The following is a 24026-nucleotide window of genomic DNA, read 5'->3' as shown; positions in this document are numbered from 1 at the left end:
TGCCTTTTTCTTGATTCAGCATTCACTTGGTTGCTATGAACCTTTGACTGTTCGAACTGTACTGCCATCAGGAACAAAGTGGCTATGTGTTTAATAAAGGAAGCCTATCTCTGTCTCCTCTTTGAGCCAGTGTTTGCTAAACTTAACTATCAATTATATATGAGATACTTGTTTTTGCTTTTATAAAACTATATATTAACTATATAGTACATGTATAGCTGCTAATTATGTAATTATAAATTGTATAATTAATTATATAATTAAGCATAATAATTTTAAATAACTAACTGAAATTATTAATCACACATAATTATTGATCTGTGGTATAATTTTAAAAAAGACTTCTAAAAATAGGAAGTGACTAAAAAAATAAAAAAATAAAAATAGGAAGTGATTGTCCCATCTCAAGGTAAAAGCAGTGATAAAATTAAACTGTCTTTTAAATATTTTCTTGGATTAAAAAATCATGTGTTCAAAGATCAAATAACAAAGAATCTCATGACTTTCAAAGTCAATTATTTTCAAAATAAATGTCAATGAGCTTTAAAAATTTACCTTGGGTTTTAAAAATTCATTTCTTTTAGATTTAAAGAGGCTAATCTTACTATACATGGTTTTTAATCACTTAGGATGTATTTTGAGTATCACTGCAAACATTTCCTTGATTTGAGAACTGCCAATTTGCAGATGAAAACACTGATCAGAAAACTGGTCCCTTTCTGCACGTCAGTCACAATTCCATCACGGCTTATGCACAAAATTAAAAACTCTTAGCAGTTTTGACACTGCTAAGAAGTAACATACGCTATTTGAAAAAGCACTCAGCTGAATGACTTCTGCCTTAAATTTGAAGAAAATTTTCAAAAATATAGTATTCTAGATGGGCCATTATTTTCTTTCAGCCCTTTCAATACATGGACTTCTCGTTTTCACTGTTACTTTCAAAATCGAGTTGTACTTCTGATTGTTGCTCCTCTGAACGTAATAGTCTTTTGAGGGGCTGCTTTTGTGATTTTCATAGTTTTATTTATTGTTGGATTTCAAAAGTTTGACTAGGATAAGTACAGGTATAGTTTTCAACATTTGTTGTGTTTTAACCTGTGGCTTTATGTCTTTTATCATTTTTGGACATTCTTGGCCAATATCTCTTCAAAGAGATAGAAAGCCCTTATCTCTTTCAAGCTTTCTTTTGTATTTTTCTATCTTTTTGTCTCTCTGTGCTTCATTCTGGATATTTTCCACTGGCCTGCTTGCACATGACTCTCTTCATCTGTTTCTTTCTAATAAAATCAAATTGAATTCTGTATTAGTGAAGTAAAACATACACAAAGGTGCAAAAATCTTAAACATAAAGTTTATTAAAATGTTGAACACCTTGCCATATGCTTATTGGCTAAGCTCTGCTTCAGTTCTTAACTCTCAGCCATACTTTTGGAATCAGCAAAGCTTCCAAAAGAAATGCAGCTTCAAATGCCAAGCTTACCATTCTGGTTTTCTTCTTTCCCAGATCTGACTTTTATACTTTCTCCAGATAACCTGTTCTCAGAGGGAGCAATTATTGGAATCACTTTGTCTAAAAATTGCTAGAAGTAGAAAGTTCCTCCATTTCATTTTTAGATCAGTGAATTAGACAAAAATATGATGAAATATTTGTTTCATCTTCAGATAACATAAAACCACAAGGGATAGCTCATATGATTAGAGAATTAATGTCCAAAAAGACAGTTTGCGACTAGAACAATACGAAGACATTAGTGGCAATTTTAAATCTTTAAGAATTAGTAAAAGAATTTGATAAAAGTTATAGACCCAGAAAAACACACATGGGTACATCTGTCAAACATATAAATATAAATTAATGAAGTTTAGAATCCCTGAAGGTCACCCATGGGTCATAGTCCTACAGGAAGTTTGGCTCAGTTAAGAAAAAATGTAACAATTATCAAAGTAAATAAATTTCTATTATATTCAACTATGTAAGTATAGGATGGGTATTTAGTTAGCCCTGAGTTTTAACCAACAGCGTGACATGGCTGCTCCTAATAAGTAATTCTGTCTTAGGCAACATTAAGAAACATATTTTAGAACAATGTGGTTAACAGTCCCTCTAGTACGGGTATTAAGCAATACCCTGGAGCATTACACATAATTATGGGGGTAATATTTTGTTAAGGACCAATAATCATGTAAATTATATCTACAGAAGAGAACCAGGATGGTGAAGCTTGAAATTATACTATATGTGAAACAAATGAAGGAATGAAGGATGTTTAACTTATAGAGTAAAACATTTATGGGATTCATAAATATGAAAGGATATCCTAAATAAGCACTAAATTTGTTTGTTTTTTATTAGATAGCAGAAATGAGATAAATTCATGAAAGTTACAAGGAAATTAATTTTGAAACAATATGGGGGAAAGATATTCAGAGTTACAGCTGAATGAAAAAAGAAGTTCTATGGCAATCACTAGAGGTGTTGACCCATAGTTGACCAGCCACTTTCCAGTAATACTGGGGTAGAAAATTCAATTATGTAAGGTTTCACTTAAGAGTAGGATTCATGAGTCTATTTTTTAGGTCATTTAAAAAATTACATTTAGAGGAAAGATAAGAAAGTGATATTTATTTTCACCTTAAACACTACTTTGAATACAACTTCTTTTCTCAAATGAATATATACAGGACTTAAAGCAATAAGCATTTCCAGACAAAATATTAACTAAGTGCAATGATACAAAGAAAGAAATTTCACTTTCAGGTGCCAAGCATAACATAAATAGTTTAAAGGCAAAAACAAAATAACTGAAATTTATAAAGGCCAAGATACCTGTTTTCTCTTACTTGTTGCCTCATCTTCTCATCCTTTAGACTTTCATGTTTTAGTTTGGCCAATTCCATAGCCAATTTTTCTTCTTGTTCAATCTGAAGTTCCCTCAATCTTTTGTTTTCTTCTGCCTGAATTTTTTTAAAACAGAAACTTCAATTATTTGTCCTTCAGAATCAGATATATTTTTTCCTCAAGGAAGACTCTGTTTTGTAACAGAAAACTTCAAGTGCCTTCGGAGCAACAACCATTTGTGTTTTATTTTAAAATACAAAACGCTATTTCAATCAACACTTTCCCAAACATTTTACCATAGAAAATGTCAGATATCTTAAGTAGTAAGAATATTAAAATACACCCTCAAGTAGCATTACTCATTTTCAATAACTACCAATATTTTGTCAACCTTTTTTCTTTGTTCTTCTACTCCAATTTCATTTTTTTCTTTGTTCTTTTTTGCTAGACTATTTAAAACATATCCTAGATATGTCATTACCATATAAGTAATTCAGTATTGATCTCTATCTGATAAGAATTTCATCTCATATAACAACCATACCATTAACATGTCTAAATAACAGTTATTCCTTAGTAAGGTGTAGTCCATTTTCAGGTTTTCCCAATTGTCTCAAAGATGCTTTTAGTTTGCTTTTTCAAATCAAAATCCAAACAAGGTCCACATGTGGCATCTAGTTATAAGTTCTGTAATAGTCATCCCATACACACATTTTTCCCCTCAAGCCATTTATTTGTTGTAGAAATTAGTACATGTAGCCCATAGAATGTCCTACATTCTGAATTTGACTGATTGCTTCTCCAGGATACCATTTAACTTGTTTCTCTTTTGTATCACAGGTAAAATGGTAGAAGAATCTACAGGCTTAACTAAATTCTGTATTTGGAAGGAATAAGCACATGAAAAGATGTTCACTATCATTAGCATTCAGGAAATGCTGATTAAAATTACAACGACAGATCACTACAAACCTATTACAATGGCTAAAATGAAAAATAATGGAAAACCAAATGTTGGTGAGAAATTGTTTGCTGGGTGGGAATGTAAAATGATAGAGCAACTCTGGAAAACAGTTTGGTAGTTTGTTATAAAGCTAACATACAATTACCATATAACTCAGTAACTTCACTCAAGCATTTATCCCAGAGAAATGAAAACTTATGTTTATTTAAAAACCTATATCCAGAATTGGACCCACAAATGTATGGCTAACTAATCTTTGACAAAGCAGGAAAGAATATCCAATGGAAAAAAGTCTCTTTAACGAATGGTGCTAGGAGAACTGGACAGCAACATGCAGAAGAATGAAACTAGACCACTTTCTTTCACCATTCACAAAAATAAATTCAAAATGGATGAAGGACCTAAACGTGAGACAGGAAGCCATCAAAACCCTAGAGGAGAAAGCAGGGAAAAACCTCTGTGACTTCAGCTGCAGCAATTTCTTGCTTGACACATCTACAAAGGTAAAGAAATTAAAAGCAAAAATAAACTATTGGGACCTCATCAAGATAAAAAGTTTCTGCACTGCAAAGGAAACAATCAACAAAACTAAAAGGCAACCAAAATAATGGGAAAAGATATTTGCAAATGACATACTGGGTAATAAGGGCTAGTATCCAAAATCTATAAAGAACTCACCAAACTCTACATCTGAAAAACAAATAATCCAGTGAAATAGTGGGCAGAAGACATGAATAGACACTTCTCTAAAGAAGACATCCAGATGGCCAACAGGCACATGAAAAGATGCTCGACGTCACTCCTCATCAGGGAAATACAAATCAAAACCACACTGAGATACCACCTCGTGCCAGTCAGAGTGGCTAAAATGAACAAATCAGGAGACTACAGATGCTGGAGAGGATGTGGAGAAACAGGGACCCTCTTGCACTGTTGGTGGGAAGCAAACTGGTACAGCCGCTCTGGAAAACAGTATGGAAGTTCCTCAAAAAATTAAGAATAGACCTACCCTATGACCCAGCAATAGCACTGCTAGGAATTTACCCAAGGGATACAGGAGCGCTGATGCATAGGGGCACTTGTACCCCAATGTTTATAGCAGCACTTTCAACAATAGCCAAATTATGGAAAGGGCCTAAATGTCCATCAACTGACAAATGGATAAAGAAGATGTGGTTTATATATACAATGGAATACTACTTGGCCATGAGAAAGAATGAAATCTGGCCATTTGTAGCAACGTGGATGGAACTGGAGAGTATTATGCTATGGGAAATAAGTCAGGCACAGAAAGACAGATGCCATATATTTTCGCTCATATGTGGATCCTGAGAAACTTAACAGAAGACCAGGGGGGAGGGGAAGGAAAAAAAAAAGTTAGAGAGGGAGGGAGCCAAACCATAGGAGACTCTTAAATACTGACAACAAACTGAGCGTTGATGGGGGTGGGGAAGAGGGGAAAGTGACAGATGGGCATTGAGGAGGGCACCTGTTGGGATGAACACTGGGTGTTGTATGAAACAAGTTTGACAATAAATTATATATTAAAAAATAATAAAAAAATAAAAATAAATAAAAACCTGTATCCAAATGTTTACAGATTTATTCAAAATAGCCAATAATGGAAATAAACAGACAAATGCTACCAGGTGAATAGTGAGATAAACTGTGGTACATCCTACCATGGAGGACTGCTCGACAACAAAAGGGAACGGAATAGTGACACTAGCAACAACTTGGATGAATTTCAGGCAATTAAGCTGAGTGAAAAAATCCAATCCCAATATACTGTTTGGGCCCATTTATATAATGTTCTTGAAACACGTTCCTTATTTTACAATTGCGCTTTAATTCACATATTATAAAATTCACCTTTCACAATTCCCAATTCAGTGTTTTAAAAAAATTTTTTTTAACGTTCATTTATTTTTGAGACAGAGAGAGACAGAGCATGAACGGGGGAGGGTCAGAGAGAGGGAGACACAGAATCCGAAACAGGCTCCAGGCTCTGAGCTGTCAGCACAGAGCCCAACGCGGGGCTCGAACTCACGGACCGCGAGATCATGACCTGAGCCAAAGTCAGTCGCTCAACTGACTGAGCCACCCAGGCGCCCCTGTTCAGTGTTTTTTTAGTATATTCACAGTGTTGTGCAACAAACATCATTATCTAGTTTCAGAACTTTTTTTTAAGTGGATATTTTTTTTTGAAGCAGCTTTGTGTTCACAACAAAACTGAGCAGAAATAAGAGAGTTCCCATATACCCAAAGCCCACACATATGCACCGCCCCACCTCACTATCAACACCCCACCAGCGTGGTACGTTTGTTACAATCAGTTAATCTGCAATGACACAATCACCCAAAGTCCACAGTTTATATTAGGGTTAACTCTTGGTGTTGTACATTCTGTGGTTTTGAGAAACATGTAATGATATTTATCTACCATTAGTTATCATACAGAACTGGTAGATAGTTGGATTCATGCAGTATGAAGCCCTTACAGGTTGGATTCTTTCACTTAGTAATACACATTTAAAGTTTCTCCATGTCTTTTCATGGCTTGATAGTTCACTTCTTTTAGCACTAATATTCTATTGTCTGGATCAACGATCCATTCATCTACTGAAGGACATCTTAGTAGCTTACAAGTTTTGGCAATTAAAACTGCTATAAACATCCACATGCAGGCTTTCGTGTAGATGTAAGTTTCAACATTACAGAACAGTTTCATCGCCTCCAAAAAAAAAACAAAAACAAAAAACAAAAAAACACCCATACCTGTTAGCAGTCACTCACCATTCCACATACCCACTAGTTTCTGAGAACCACTAATCTGCTTTCTATCTCTATGTTCTTGCCTATTCTAGATACTTCATTTAAATGGAATCACAGAATAAGTGGCCTTTTTGTGCTCGGCTTCTATCATTTGGTGTAATGCTTTCAAGGTTCATCCATGTTGCAGCATGTATCAGTACTTCATTCCCTTTTATGTCTGTATAATATCCCACTGTATAGATAGAACACATTTTATCTAGTCATCAGTGGATGGGCACTTGGGTTGTTTCCAACAACCACCTTTTGGCTATCATGAATAATATTGCTTTCAATATTCATGTACAAGTTTTTGTGTGAACATGTTTTCAATTGTCTCGGGTTTAGTAGAAGAATTGCTAAGTGATACAGCATTTGCATTTAACTTTTTGAGGAACTGTCCAACTGTCTCCCACAGCCACTACAACATTTTACATTTCCAAAAGCAATGTACAAGGGTTCGAAGTTCTCTACATCGTTTCCGATACTTACTATCCTTTTTAAAAAGAATTAGAGCAATTTTCATGGCTCTGAAGGGATACCTAACTGCGATTTTGATTTGCATCTCCCTAATGACATTATGTTGAACATCTTTTATGTGCTTATTATTCATTTGTGTATCTTCTTTGGAGAAATGGCTATTGATGTCCTTTGTCCATTAAAGAGTTTATTTGTCTTTTTATTGTTGAGTTGTATAGGTAACATTCTTGAAATGACAAAATTATAGAAATGGAGAACATATTAGTGGTTGCCAGAGTCAGGCATGAGGTATGGTGTACAAGAAAGAGATGGTTATGTTTATGAAAGGACAAAATGAGCGACCCTTGTGGTCATGGAGCTCCCCTGGATCATGACTGTGGTGCTGGACATACAAACCTACACGTGTGATAAACTGTAGGGAACCAAATACACACACACACACACACACACACACACACACACACACACCAATGCACAGACAGGAGCACAAGTAAAAGTAGGGAAATCTGAACAAGATTGGTGGATTGTATCATTGCTGTTATTTTGCCTGTGATATTGTACTACAGTTTTGCAAGATGTACCATTAGGAGACATTAGGTGCAAGGTATATTGGGTCTCTCTGTATTATTTCTTACAACTGCATATGAATCCACAATTATCTAAATAATAATTTCAATTAACAAAAAGCAACTGCAAGTACTGATGATGACACAAAACAACTGGAATTCCCATATACCACCCAAGGAAATGCAAAAAAAATGCAGCAACTCTGCAAAATGGTTTGGCAATTTCTTATCAAGTGAAACATACACCTACTATATGACACAACCATCCTACTCTCAGATATCTATCTAAGAGAAATGAAAATTTATGTTCATATAAAAGTTTGTAATCAAACGTTTATAGCAGTTTTATTCACAGTTGCCATAAACTGGAAACAATTCAGATTTTTTTCAACATGCAAATGAACAACTGTGGTACATCCATATACTAGAATACAACAATACCATTCAGCAATAAAAGGAACAATTCATACAACAATATGGAATCTTACATTTGTTTTGCTAAGTGAAAGAAGTCAGACCCAAAAGGTAACATATTGCCTAATTCCAGTTATTTTTATGACATTGTGGAAAAGGTGAACCTAACAGGACATAAAAGAAATCAGTGGTTTCCAGGGATTTGGGGAGAAGGGTGAGTGGCTGACTACAAAGGGGCAGCATGAGGGGACTTTGGGGATGATAGAAGTGTTTGAATGACACTGGGAGGGTAGAGATAGAAATCTATCCATTTGTCAAAATCCATAGAACTACATATACATCAGAGAGAATTAATTTTATAATATGCAAATTTAAAAAGAAATCAACCAGTAAATCCATGCCATGCACTACTACTCAATAATAAAAAAGAATTAACTATTGACAAATTCAACAACTTGGATGACTCTCAAAAGCATTACACTGAGTGAAAAAATCTACTCTAAAGGTCACATATAACTCTACATATATATGGAATCACACACAATTACATTTATATAACATTCCTGAAAGAACAAAATTACAGAGATGGAGAACAAATCAATGGTTGCCAGGCATAGTCGGTGGCAGCAGCGGGGTGGTGGGGAGGGGAGGGCAGTGGTGGTGAAGAAAATATATGACTATAATGAGGTAGCATGAATAAGGTCTTGGTGGTGATACAACAGTTCTGTATCTTGAATTAGGTGGTGGCTGTGTAAATCTACTACACATTTGAAAAAAATGACATATGGGTATATATGCATATTGTACCAATATCATTTTCTAGAGTTTGATATTATATTGCAGTTATGCAAGATGTAACCACCGGGGGAATCTTCTGTATGGTGCCCAATGGACCTCTCCATATGATTTTTGCAATTTCCCAAGAATTTGTAACTATTTCAACATAAAAAAATTTTTTAAAGAAATCAACCACATGTGGGGGGAATAATGGAATGCAGACTATGTCAAATTAACTGTATTAAAAATCAGGGGGTCCAAGATGGCAGCATAGGAAGATCCTGAACTCATCTCCTCCCATGGACACACAAAATCTACAGCTACATGTAGATCATTTGTGTAGGAATGCTGACAATACCGACTCCATCTTTAGCCCTCCATCTTGTTCATGGTTGCTCAATGACCTTTCTTGGGGCTACAGGTTCCATGTAGCCATTCCATGGAAATGAATAATCATACCTTAGAAATGCCCACCAAGACCAAAATAGGGAGAAGGTTGTTTTGGTCTCCCATTAATCTTTTAGAAATAATAGTCTTTCCCCTTCCTGATGCACAGGTGAGGCTGTAAGATCTAATTAAAAGTTAGCTGTCAATTAGACACATTCAAGCTCTCTGCGGTGTGTGTGAACCTTTTGATCTCAGTATAGTGCCCTTCTATGCGTCCCTTTGCTCTATAAGGTTTGTGGACTAAGGTCTGGATTTGGCAGAGAATAACTATGCAGTTGCTGTGAATAGTCAGTCTTCCACCCAATCCCCCTGTCAGTAAGTTACCTGAAGTAAAACACTGTGTAAACTGTATGGAGTGGCCTACTTCATTTTCCGGTCTCCAAGTGCCTTCTCAGTTTGGGGGATACTTCATGTCTCTCCTGCACCTTCTAACAATTTCTCTCTGAAAAGGATCTGAAAACTAGATGAACTGCTTCTCTACAACAAAGGATAAAAGGACCACACTGAGAGGGGTAGAGACACTGTCTTGCCAAAAAACCCTACATCCAATAGGCAGGGAGACACAACAGAGAGGGATCTCACCAGTCCAGCACCTCTGCCAGATGAGTGAGGGGTTGGTGCCCCACATTAGGCACTCCAACACTTCAGAGCTGCACCAAAAATGTCTGGCTTAGAAAACCAACAGGGCTGACATCCAAGGGACCCAAAGTACTATAGGAAACTGAGATTCTCATTTTAAAGGCTCACCTACAGTCTCACTCATCCCAGGATCAAGCACAAAAGCACCAATTTGAAGGGAATTCATTTGCTGATCTGGGGGAATCTGCTGCAGAAGTAAGGGACAGTTGGGACTCTGCCAGAGACAGAGGCAAGGCTAACTCCTTTTGTGTGCTCTCTACCTAACCTGCCAGGGTAGCACACTGGATGCTGCACCCTCTCACTGCCTCCCTGGGGCTGGTGGGACAGGTGGCCTCAGTGACATCCTGCTGCTTATCTGCAGCTGGGCAGTGGGAGCGGTCATAGCAATCCCCCATACCCTGCTTGGACTGGCAAGTGGGAGCAGTTGTGACATTCTCCTGCCACCAACCTGGGGCCATACAGGCACAGAGACAGGGCACTCTCCCACAGTATCACAGAAGCCTTCAGTCACATGCAGTCAAGACATTTCCCCCCTGCCTTTCTGAACCTGGTGAGCGCACCTTTCGGAGCAGGTGTGTGCAAACCACACAGGGAATGCCCTTTGTTCACTTGGCCTTGGTGGCCAAGAGGGCTGAAAGTCCTGAGCTCCAAGGGACTCTTACCATCAGAAGACAGTTCTTGGCAGGCCAACCCCCCAGGGCACTGCACGCCCAGTCTTCCTTGAAAAAGGCCTATTTATCCTGGAGCTCCAGCCTAAGAAAGAGTCTTCAGGTTTCCCACACAAACAGTAGCTACAAAGGCACTCCCAGGGAACATAAGTAGGGAGACATTATTCTTGCCCATCCTGTTGGCCTCACTGCAGCTCAACAAGACCTCCCAGAAAGGAGCTTATATACTCATTTGCAGCCCTGTTTTTACAACTGTTGCCCAGGGAACACCTCCATCTCTAGATCTGGAGGCCAACAGAGTTTACAATTGTAGCCCCACAGGACTGCATATATTTGCATATATTAAAAGCTGCTGCCTGAGGGTCTGGCTTCCATTCAGCCTGAAACTAGGTGCTGAATAAGATTCCTCTCCTTGGAACACAGACAGGTCTTGGCATACCATCAACAACACAGACATATCAAGAATAAAAATCAGGCTGTTCACAGACGATCACAAACGTTCAAGAGACAACCAAGAACTAATCAATGGTGAATGAGAAGTTTCATCATCTACACAAAGCCACTTCTTCAAGACTGAAAGAAGTACTTGTTTTGCCTAACAGAGGGAAACAAACACAGCCAAACAAAATGAGGATACAGAGAAGTATGTTCCAAATGAGAGAATAAGACAAAACATCAGAAAAAGACCTTACTGCTCCAGAGATAAGTAATTTACCAGATAAAGAATTCAAAGTAATAGGCATAAAGATGCTCACCAAGCTTAGGAGAAGAATGAATGAACACAGTGAGAACTTCAACAAAGAGATATAAGATATAAGAAAGTATGAAACCGAAATCAGAGCTGAAGAATATAATAACTGAACTGAAAAATACACGAAGAGGGTTATACAGCAGATTGGATAGAACAGAAGAATGGATCAGAGAACTGGAAAACAAAGCACTGGAAATCACCCAGACAGAGCAGCAAAAAGAAAAAGGAATTCTTAAAAAAAAAGATGATAAATTAAGAGATCTATGGGACAAAATCAAGTGAAATAATATCTGTATTATAGGGATACCAAAGGAGATGAGAAAGGAAAGAGGCAGAAAACTTATTTGAAGAAATAATGGCTGAAAACTTCCCTCACCTAAGGAAGGAAACAGACACCCAGATCCAGAAACCCAGAGAGTTCCAAGTAAAATAAACCCAAAGAGATCCATGCCAACACACATTATTATTAATATGTCAAAAATTAAAGAGAAAATCTTAGGGTGCCCTAGGTGGCTCAGTTGGTTAAGTGTCCAACTTTGGCTCAGGTCATGATCTTGCAGTTCATGAGTTTGAGCCCTGCATCGGGCTTTGTGCTGACAGCTCAGAGCCTGAAGCCTGCTTTGGATTCTGTGTCTCCCTCTCTCTCTGTCCCTCCCCTGCTTGCACTCTGTCTGTCTCTCTCTCTCTCAAAAATAAATTTTAAAAAAATTTTTAGAAATTAAAAAAAAAAAAAGAAAATCTAAAAGCAGTACAAGCAACTTGTTGCAAAGAAAACCCCACAAGGCTATCAGCAGATTGCTCAGCCCAAGCTGTGCAGGCCAGAAGGGAGTGGCATGACATATTCAAAGTGCTAAAAGGAAAAAACTTCCAACCAAGAACACTCTACCCAGTAAGTTTATCACTCAGAATTGAAGGAGAGATAGTTTTTCAGATAAGCAAAAGCTAAAGGAGTTCATCACCACTAAACTGGTTTTTCAAGAAATGTTAAAGGGATCTTTTAAGTTGAAAAGAAATGGCACTAATTAACAACGAGAAAACATTTGAAAGTAAAAATCTCTCTGTAAGATTTAATATGTAGTGAAGGTAGTATATAAGTTAACTCATAAAGTTAGTATGAAGGTTAAAAGACAAAAACAGTAAAAGAAAACTACAATAATTAAGTGATACATAAAATAGGAGATAAAATGTGACATCAAAAACATAAAATGGGGGAGATGGTAAAAGTGTACTATTTTGGAGTAAGTTCAAGTCGATATCAACCTAAAAGGTTGATAGGATGTTATATATGTTGTATACATAAATTATCTCACAGTAACCACAAAGCAAAACCTTACAGTAAATAAGTAAATAAAAAAACTAAACACAACACTAAAGAAAGACAATGAAACACAAGGAAAGAGAGAAAGAAAATGGAACAGAGAGGAACTACAAAAACAGCCAGAAAACAATTAACCAAATGGCAATAAGTACAGATCTAACAGTAATATTTTAAATATAAATGGACCAAATGTTCCACTCAAAAGACAGCTGGCCAAATGGATTATAAACAAACAAACAAAAAACAAACAAGACTCATCTATATATTGCCTGCAAGAGAGTTACTTCAGAAGTAGGGATACACACAAGCTGTAAGTGAAGGAATGGAAACAATATTCCATGGAAATGAAAAGAAAGCTGGTATAGCTATACTCATATCAGACAAAATAAGCTTTAAAACCAACACTGTAATAAAAGACAAGGAAGGGCATTTCATGATAAAGAGGTCAATCAAGCAAGAAAATATAAAATTTACAAATATATATGTATCTAATATAGAAGCACCAAAATATATAAAGCAAATATTAACACACCAAAAAGGGGAAATCAACAATACAATAATGGTAGGGGATTTTAACACCCTACTTATATCATCTGACAGAAATAAGAAAATCAATAAGGAAACATCAGCCTTAAACAACACCTTAAACCAGGTGGACTTAATAGATATATACAGAACATTCAGTACAAAAATAGCAGAATACACATGCTTCTCAAGTGCATATAAAACATTCTCCAGACCAGATCAATGTTAGGCCACATAAAAAAGAAAATCTAAATAAATTCAAAATTGATATTATATCAAGCACCTTTTCCAACCATAATGGTATGGAATTACCAATTATCAAGAAGAAAACAACAAAAATGTGAGAATTAACCAGCATGCTACAAAGCAACCACAAGAGCATCGAAGAAATAAATACCTAGAAGAAATGTTTAAAAAATCTACAGACAGGGACACCTGGGTAGCTCAGTCAATTAAGAATCAGACTTTGGCTTAGGTCATGATCTCACCATTTCCAAGTTCAAGCTCTTTGTCAGACTCTGTGCTAACAGCTCAGAGCCTAGGCCTGTTTCGGATTCTGTGTCTCCCTCTCCCTCTCTACCCTTCCTCCCACTCATGCTCTGTCTGTCTCTCTCTCAAAAATAAAAATAAACATTGAGAAAAAATTTTAATTAAAGAATAAAATTTTAAAAATTTGGAGACAAATGAAAACAGGAAAATAACATCAAAATGCAGCAAAAGCAGTTCTAAGAGGGAGGTACACAGCAGTACAGATCTTTCTGAAGAAACAACAAAACCCTCAATTAAACAGTCTAACTTTGCACCAAAAGGAACTATAGTAAGAATAAATGAAGCCTAAGGTTAGTAGGAGGAAAATAATAAAGATCAGAGTGGAAATAAATGAAATACGGACAAAAAAAGACAATAGGAAACATCAATGAAACTATGAACTACTTCTTTGAAAATATAAATAAAAATGGGGTGCCTGGGTGGCTCAGTCAGTTAAGCATTCAACTACTGGTTTTAGCTCAGGTCATGATCTCACAGTTTGTGAGTTCGAGGCCCAGATTGGGCTCCATGCTGACAGTGCAGAGCCTGCTTGGGATTCTCTCTTTCCCTCTCTCTCTGCCCCCACCCCCATTCATTCTATCTCTCTCTCAAAAATAAACTTAAAAAAGAAAATATGAATAAAATTGACAAACTTTCAGCTAGACTGTGGGGGACCGGGCCCCAGTGCCAGGCTGAGACCCGGTCGAGCAATGTTCCCTGTTGACTTAGCCAACCCGGTGGTTCCCCCTCCCATTTCCCCACTTTCAAGGGCATACCAAAGCCTTGTCAAGGCTGAGAAAGTTAATTCCTGAAGCCTGTGGTCTGCAGGTGTTGGCAGTAATGCTACCTCCCTTTTTCTACCCCGAGTCAGATAGAAACAAACATGGGAATTGTGTTTTGCTAGCAATCTTATCAACAAGGTCTTGTTGTGACCCGTCTAGAAAATGCACAAGAAACACAGAACTAAATGTTTTGGTTGGCAGCGATTATGTGAAACCTGTTTATTCTTAGAATGGACTGACCCATAAGAGTCTGGATATAAAAGATTGTGTACAGCAACAATAAAGCCGTCACTTGGGCCATCAGCCCAGAGGACCCTCCTGTTCCCAAACTTTCTCTTCTCTCTCTTTTTTCTTGCATTCCCCTACCCTCAGGACCCTGACCTCGGTGTTTGTCGCGCCAGTCGCGACACTAGACTTACCAAGGAAAAAAGAGAGAGGGCTCAAATACATAAAAATGAGAAGTGAAAAAGGAGTTACAACTAATACTAAAGAAATGCAAAGGATCATAAGAGAGTAATATAAACAATTATATGCCAAAAATTAGACAAACTAGAAGAAGTGGATAAATTCCTAACACACGATCTTCCAAGACTGAATCAAGAAGAATTCTTGAATCAAGAATAAAATCAACATACTAGTAGGGAGATTACTAGTAAGGAGACTGAATCAATAAAACCTCCCAAAAAACAAAAGTCCAGGACTATGTGGCTTTACTGGTTAACTCTATCAAACATTCAAAGAATTAATATTTCCCCTTCTCAAACTCTCAAAAAACTGAAGAGGAGGGAACACTCTCACTGCATGTCATGAGGCCATCATTATCCTAATACCAAAACCAGACAAGGATGCCATACAAAAATAAAATTACAAGCTAATATTCTTGATGAACATAAATGCAACATTCCTCAACAAGATATTAAGCAAACCAAATTCAACAACATATTAAAAGGACCATACACCATGATTAATGTGACATTCCAGGGATGCAAGGATGATTCAACACCCCAAATCAATCACTATTATACACATTAACAAAATGAAAGATAAAAATCATTGATCATTTTGATTCAGGAAAAGCAGATTATGGAGAGAATGTGCCTCAACATAATTAATACCCTTATGACAAACCCACAGTTAGTTTCATACTCATTGGTGACAAGCTCTAAGATCAGGAACAAGACAAGAATGTTTACTCCATCCCCACTTTTATACAACATAGCACTGGACCTAGCCATAGTAATTAGGCAAGAAAAAGAAATAAAAGACATCCAAATTGGAAAGGAAGAGGCAAACTTGTCACTATTTGCAAATAACACAATACTAAAGACTACACCAAAAAACTATTAAAATAAATCAATTCAGTAGTGATAAGACACAAAAAATACATAAAAACCTGTTGAATTTCTACACATCAATACCAAAAGATCAGAAAGAAAAATCAGAAAACAATCCCATTTACAACTGCATCAAAGAGTACAAAATACCTAGGACTAAATTTAACCAAGGTGACTATATACTGAAAACTATAAGATACTCATGAAAGAAACTGAAGAAAACACAAATAAATGGAAAGATATTCTGTGCTCATGGAGTAGTGGTATAAAATGTCTGTACTTTTCAAAGCAATCTACAGAGTCAATGTAATTCCTACCGAAATATCAACACCATTTTCACAGAATTTGAACAAATAATTCTAAAATTCATATAAAAGCACAAAAGAATTAAGATAACCAAAGCAATCTTGAAAAAGAACAAAGTCAGAAGTGTAATGCTCCCAAATTTCAAACTATTATCACAAAGCTATAGTAATCAAATCAGTATAGTATTGGCATTAAAAACAGACACATAGAGGGACTCCTGGGTGACTCAGTCGGTTGAGTGTCTGACTTCTGGTCAGGTCATGATCTCACTGTTCATGAGTTCGAGCCCCACGTCCATCTCTGTGCTGACAGCTCAGAGCCTGGAGCCTGCTTCAGATTCTGTGTCTCCCTCTGTCTCTGACCCTCCCCCATTCATGCTCTGTCTCTCTCTCAAAAATAAATAAACATTAAAAAAATTTTTAAATAAAAACAGACACATAGATCAATATAACAGGACAGACAGCCCAGGAAAACCCACACATATATGTCAATTAATTTAGAACAAAGGAGGCAAGAATATACAACGGGGAAAAGTGGTGTTGAAACTCTTCAAGTGCTGCTGGGAAAACTGGATAGCAACATGCAAAAAAATGAAACTGGACCACTATCATACAACATATACAAAAATTAACTCAAAATGGATCAGAAATTTGAATGCTAAGACCTGAAACCATAAAAGTCTGAAAGGAAAACATAGGCAGTAAGCTCCCTGACATTAATCTTAACAATGTTTTTTTTTAAAGCTGATTCCAGAGGTAACTGCAATAAAAAAGCAAAATCAAATGAGACTACCACAAACTAAAAAGCTTCTGCACAGCAAAGGAAACCATCAACAAAATGAAAAGACAACCTACTGAATGACAGAAGTATTTGCAAATCATATATCCTATATGGGGTTAATATCCAAGATATATAAAGTCATAAAACCCAAAAACAAACAAAATATAAACAGTCTGATTAAAGAATAAGCAGAGAACCTAAATAGACTCTTTTTAAAAATGACATACAGATGCCCACCAGCACAGGAAAAGATATTTAACATCACTCATCATCAGAGAAATGCAAATCAAAACTATAATGTGATTATTACCTTACACTTGTCAGAATGGCTATTAGCAGAAAGAAATAAGTGTTGGTGTGTGGACAAAAGGGAATCCTCATGCAGTGGTGGTGAGAATATAAATTGGTGCAGCCACAATGGAAAACAGTATGGAAGCTCTCAAAAATTTTTAAAAAATCACATGATCCAGCAGTTTCACTTCTGGGTATCAACCAAAGAAAACAAAAGCACTAATTTGAAAAGATATATAAATGTAGCATTATTTATAATAATCAAGATATGGAAATAACCTATGTCCATCAATGGATGAGTGGATAGAGAAAATGTGGTATGTAAGTACAATAGAATGTTGCTCAGCCATAAAGATAATCTTGCCATTTGTGACAATTTGGATGGACCTTGAGGGTATTACACTAACTGAAATAAGTCAGAGAAAGACCATTATCTTTGATTTCACTTATATGTGGAATCTCAAAAACAAAACAAATAAACAAAACAAAACCCAAATTCATAGATATAGAGAACCAATTGGTGGTTGCCAGACGAGAGGGGAGAAGGAGTGGAGGTGTGAAATGAGTGAAGAGGATCAAGAAGTACAAACTTCCAGTTATAAAATAAGTAATGGGGATTTACATACAGGATGGGGAATATAGTCAATAATAGCGTATTAACTTTGTATGGTAAATAGATAGTAACTAGACTTATTGAGGTCATCATTTCACAATGTATACAAAGGTCAAATTGCTATGTTGTGCACCTGAAACTAATATCATAATGTATGTCAATTATACCTCAATAAAATTTTTAAAAAGACAATCACATAAATGCAGTAGAAATAGACATAAGTAATTTTAGGAAACAGCGTCTGACTAGATATTATAAGGCTAAGGACAAAAAATATTTATATCCAAATCCGTACTGTAGTAAGTAAATGTGTTGTTCACAGGGGTGCAGGTTAACAATTCTGAGACTACTTTATTTGTATACTAGGGTTGAAAGAATAAGTAAATATACTATAGATAATGAGAACCAGGTTTCTTTTTGTTGGAGAAAGCAATTATGAATAAGGAAAGGAGAAAGGCTAGAATAACCACTGTGCTAATCAGAAGGGAGATTCTCTTGGGTAGGCCTGACCTAATCAGGTGAGCCCCAAAATGACAAAGAGCAGTTGAAGCCACTGTTCTGTGGATATCAGGGAAACAGACTGCTATGTTGTGGAAAGGATCAAGTGGCAGGGAATGTCAGCAATCTCTGAGAGATATGAGCATTAGTCTTCGAACTATGAGAACATGCACTCTACCAACTTAAATGAGCTTAGAAGAGGACCCCAAGATTCAGATGAGAATATATTCCAGACAACACCTGGATTTCAGCCTTGTGAGACCAAGCAGTCAATCCAGCTATAAACCATGTTTGGATTTCTGACCAACAGAAACCGTGAGGTAATCAACAGATGTTTTTAGCCACTAAATTTGTGGTAATTTGTTACATAGCAACAGAAAACTAATATAATAAATGAGCAGTAGTCTTTAAAATTGTCAAGGTCATGAAAGACAGGAAAAGTGAAAAACTATTACAGATTGGAGGAGATTAAGGAAACATAACAACTAAATGCAGTTTGTATTCCTGAAACAGAAAACATGTTAATGGAAAAAACTCATGTGATCTGAATAAATACTATAGTTAACATATTGTACCAAGGCTAATTTCTTCATTTTGATAATTGTTCCATGATTATTTAAGATGTTAACTTAAAGAGAAATCAGTAAAGGGTATACAGGAATTCTCTTTACTATTTTTTGCAACTCTTATATATCTAAATTTATCTCAAAAATTGTCTCTAAATATTATTTCCATTAGATGATAACAGTGCTCTTTGGTACAATGGCTGATTCCGGGTGTGAAGCCAGAAATTTACAAGATGAGTCTTGTATTCACCAGAGGAAAAGAACAAATAGGATAATGAATCAGCTCAAGTGATTCCTAAGATCTGAGAGTAGAAAGCCAGAGACCCAGAGAGGCCTGGGTGGCTCAGTCAGTTAAGCATCCAACTTTGGCTCAGGTCATGATCTCACAGTTCATGGGTTTGAGCCCCGCATCGGGCTCTGTGCTGACAGCTCAGAACCTGGAGCCTGCTTTGGATTCTGTGTCTCCCTCTCTCTGTCTCTCCTCCACTCATGTTCTGTCTCTCTCTGTCTCTCAAAAATAAATAAACGTTAAAGAAAAATTTCTTTTCAAATAAATAAAGGATGAGGGAGAGACTATTTTAGATTAGAGGTACCTAACAGACATAACAACCAAATATACTATATGAACCTTGTTCGGATCCTGATTAAAACAAACCAACTGTAAAAGCAGACTTTGACATAATCCCCAAAACTTGATTATGGGATGGCATTAAATGATACCTAGAATTTACTGTTAATTCTATTATGTGAGATAATGGCATTGTTCTGCTACTATGTTAGAAAATATCTGTATTTTGTAAGATGCATCTGATATCTAGGATTTTCTTTAAAATTAAAGAAAAAAATAAGAATAAAAATAGGAAAAAAAATCTAATCCCTAGGATCTTATTGCTCAGAGTTGAAAATCATGTCTAAGCTTTATGAAATTGAAATTCAGAGGGATGGATATCATTTTTAAAAGTTGCTTTTGCCATTCCCCACAATATCCTGCAAAATGTTGAACATAAAGCAGGAACTCAATAAATAGTGAAATATCAGAACACCTTTTTCACATTTATGACAACTTGTTTCTTATTGGTTTCCCTTTTTTACCACCTTCACTCTGTAAAATATTTAGAAGTTTCCATTGAAAAATTATCTCCATATTTTAGGAGTTATATATATGTACTGTACCTGAATTCAAGTCAGTATTTCAAAAATCAAAAATACAAGTAAATTCAAATCTAATACATACATGTTCATTTTCTACCACTGAACAATGAACATGTTTAATATCAGTAAATTCAAAAAAGGTAATCTGAAATTTTTTCTTTTGAATTTTATGGAATGCAACTGAATTTTACTTATATGAGCAAAACTCAGTAATTATGGATTTCATGTTTATGAAAAAAACGAGAAAACCTGTGTCTTACTCTGTTCCAGGTACTTTTCCAAGTGCTTTGCATGTATTAAATCATTAACTATTAAAACAATCCTACAAAGTGGGTACTATTATAATTCCTGTTATATTCCTGTATATTCCTCATAATAGATGAGGCAGCAAGTAAAATCATGGTTCAACAGCTTATATACAGCAATACTAGGATTTAAAGACATAACAGTCTAACTCCAAAAACCCAGTTCTTTACCACTACACTGGACTGACATACAATGAGGCATACTTTATCTGATGCTGTTATCTATTCAATTCCAGTATCAGTAGTTGATTTTTATCATTTCCAAGGAGAAAATGAAGGGAAAAAAATGATGTAAGAATGAATAGTAAAATGTACCTTTTGAATGGCCTCTTCCATATCCAACTCAAATTGTTCATTCTGTAATAATCTGAGGAATCTCCTGCGCTCCACACGGTCATCATTTTCGTTCTGCACCATTTGGTCCCTGACTTGATTCTGTATCTTTCTTAGTGATTGGACATGCAATTTCTTGCAGTAGTTTACATCTACTAATTTCTGATGTCTTTCACTGAAGTTCATAGCTCTCCTTTTAGAAGCCTATAATGAAAAAAAAGAAAAGTATGCATACTTTGATTTTCCAAAATCTAATTTTTAAAAGAATACTGCTGTGGAGTGCCTGGGTGGCTCAGAGGGTTATGCACCACTCTTGATTTCCGCTCAGGTCATTATCTCCCAGTCCTGGGATTGAGCCCCGCTAAGGAATTGAGCCCGGCTGAGCGTGGAGCCTGCTTGGGGTTCTCTCTCTCCCTTTCTTTCTGCCCTCCCCCACTTGTGCTCCCTCGCTCTCAAAATAAATAAATAAACTTTAAAAGTATACTGATGTAAGCTCCCATTACAAAAATAGGGAACACTAATAAAAACAAAGGACCTTTGGCCCCCTTCCTAAATTCAGAGAAATAAAAAAAAGTACGCGTGGTAGCTAATATATTGATATATCAGTAAACTTTTATTACTCCCCATTTTATAGATGAAGAATAAAAAGTAAAAGCAACTTTACCCAGGATTCCTCAGCTTAAATATGCCGCAGTACTAAGATTCAAAGACCCGTAGTCAAGCTCTGTAGAACTAGCTTTTAGCGCAATACAGGGAATTCCTCCTTCCCCATTCCACCCCCTCTCCCTTACCCCTTGGCCATCAAGTTCCGTTGAGAAACTGGTCAGGTTTTCCTAATATAGATTTAACAGGTCGGGCCGCTGCTACTTAATTCATTCACTCTCTCCTGGAGTTTTCTTCCCCCAGTTATTCGTTCAACGTTCTTAATCTTTTCCCAAATTTCCACAATATGAGAAAAAACATATTTACTGGGCAGATCTAATAACAGCCAGAAATTTGAGAAAAGGCTGGAAGCCACCGTGTTCGTTGCTTAAACAATAGCACAGGAGGCCTCTGAAAGCAAATTGTACGAGTTTCCCACTTTAATTCTCAGATTAGGCACTTCAAATCCTTTTTAGGTGCAAGCTGGCTCTAAACTACAATTAAACCAATAGATAAACAAGTAGTTTCCAGACCCCCAACCGGCTTACCATCTTGGCAGATGAAAATCCCCCTCTCGTGCTCCAGCGGCCACCACCTCCCGCTTCCAAAGCAGAGGCTCAGCTCTCTGATGTTGATGCGGTTTCCTGGCAACTGCCGCCAAAGAGGGTCCCACCTACCGGCGCAGGGCGCAGTCTCTCATTGGACGCAGGAAGAGCCAATGGGCATTGAGCTTCTTGGAAGGCTGGCAGAGGGGCTACTTCTCCAGCTCTAATTAACAGGCGGGAAGTTCAGATTCTGTATCCAGGCGCGAGCTCTTTGTAGTCTTTTAGGGCGCTCACGATTTCCCTCAAGCGGCTAAATTGTGTGATTTGGGTGGGTTTGGGAGCCAAGGGGAAGCTGTGGAAACTTTACACAGAAATACGCAAACTCCTATTCCATGGGGCCAAAGTCACTTTCCACGCATAGAACATACTGTGCCCTCAAAGCCCGTTCTGCCTGAGTTGATGACTGCCTTCACCTTTAGCAGTGGGAGGCACGGCCACCGTCTCCCTAGCTGGGTAACTGTGAGGCACTGCGGGTGGCATGTCCTTCCAGCGCCCTTCACCTCACACCCCGCAGACGCTGTTGGTAAACTGTGGTAATAAAATGCATGGGCCACACAGAGCTTTCTCCGCTGTGGAATACCTGGTCCAGGTATCTATGAGCCAGCATACAGATGATGGCAGGATGTGATCAGGTTTATTTTACTGGCAGTTACACACTACAGTCCATTTTAAATGGAAGAATTTAAGAACAAGAATGGGTCAGAAAAATTAGTCAAAGATTATAGAGATGACAGAGAAGTCCCTAAAAAAAATGAGGCGCCTGCGTGACTCAGTGGGTTAGGCATCTGACTTAAGCTCAGGTCATGATCTTGGGGTTTGTGAGTATGAGCTGATAGCTCAGAGCCTGGAGCCTGCTTCAGATTCCGTGTCTCCCTCCCACTCTGCCCCTCCCCTACTTGCGCTCTCCCTCTCACTCTCTCCCTCTCTATCTCTCTCAAAAATAATACTAAAAAAAAAAAATTAAACGTAGTGTGGGAACTCGACTTAGTTTGTGCTAGCTAATTTGAAGCCCATCATGTGCAGCAATATTGTGCTTAAAGATTAATAACCAAAAGGACTTCCAGTTCTAGCTCCAAAATGTAAAAGCTTGGAAGTTATCACTTGTCCTTACTATCAGAAAAATTTCAACAAACTAAAAACTAATGACTTTTCTTGGACTCATCAAAGAACTGAGGTCACAGGGCAACCTACAACCCTGAAATCTGGAGAGGTGAGTCCAGGGGGTAACAGCCAAGACCTACTTATCTAGAGCAGGAGCCTCTGAAGCCATAAACAAGGAATACTTGAATACTAATTTTGATTAATTGTTGGAAACTGAGCACAGACTGGCGTGAGTTAAACTACCCGGGGTTTGCAGTCTTGGGAGCCCCAACACTTGCATGGGTTTTGCTTTGACGAACTCCAGCAAGTTTTCACCATGAAAAACCAAGAAAGATATCTTGTGGCTCCAGGAAGCAGATAAGATTAATAATTATTATCAAATATATCTAGAGCCTTCTCTTTAATAAAGGCCTACTTCCCAGAAGAAAAGATTGTACCAAAGCTATATCCCACCCAAGGCAAGGACAGTTCTCTGACTATAGCTTCCTCCAGCCTGCCAGTCTCTCCTAAGTAGAGAGGAGGAAGCTAAGAAACACTCACAGCCCAAAGAGGTTTAAAGAGGCTTAAATATAAAATTATGGAATTCTTCCCACACTTAACATTGAGTACAGATGAAAGCACTGCAAAATCACATACTAACAAGGAATTCTTAGGGAAATCCAAAGACAACAGGAGACAGAAACAAAAATACTAGAGGTATTTGAAACCTCTAGAACAAACAGCTGCAGCAAACATGAAGCACAGCCCAACTCCTAGCCATGTAATAAAAAACTCACATTAAACGCTATTTACCTCAATTCCTGTTACCCAATATAACACAGCCAGTTTCAACAAAAAACAACAAGGCTAAAGGCGAGGAAACAGTCAGTTTGAAAGGCAAAGTAAGCATCAGAACTAGACTCAACCAGATTGGGAGAAACAGAACAGATTGGGAGATTATTAAACAGTAATATAACTATGATTAATATGCTAAAGGAGCTGATGAAAA

At 37.1% G+C, this 24026-nt stretch overlaps 1 protein-coding gene across 2 annotated transcripts in view; it reads right to left on the bottom strand.

Moving 5' to 3' along the window:
- MNS1 (meiosis specific nuclear structural 1) overlaps window positions 1–22447 on the bottom strand; it is a 48226-nt gene extending 25779 nt beyond the window's left edge. Inside the window, exons 1-3 of one of the 2 annotated variants that reach the window (XM_019442020.2) lie at window positions 21881–22447; window positions 20673–20894; window positions 2831–2958 (exon numbers count right to left, since the gene is read on the bottom strand). In XM_019442020.2, coding sequence (XP_019297565.2) covers window positions 2831–2958; window positions 20673–20894; window positions 21881–21883 — 353 coding nt within the window. In that variant the 5' untranslated portion in view covers window positions 21884–22447. Of the gene's footprint in view, window positions 1–2830; window positions 2959–20672; window positions 20895–21659; window positions 21815–21880 lie in introns of those variants that run through there. The other variant, XM_053889036.1, reaches the window with a different exon arrangement.
- Between the last annotated feature and the right edge of the window lie 1579 nt (window positions 22448–24026).

This window comes from Panthera pardus, unplaced genomic scaffold, assembly GCF_024362965.1.
Source record: "Panthera pardus isolate Hobbes unplaced genomic scaffold, ASM2436296v1 HiC_scaffold_24, whole genome shotgun sequence".
Classification (NCBI taxonomy): Eukaryota; Metazoa; Chordata; class Mammalia; order Carnivora; family Felidae; genus Panthera; species Panthera pardus.
Note: the sequence above shows the minus strand (reverse complement) of the source record. Positions and strands in the feature narration are given on the sequence as shown.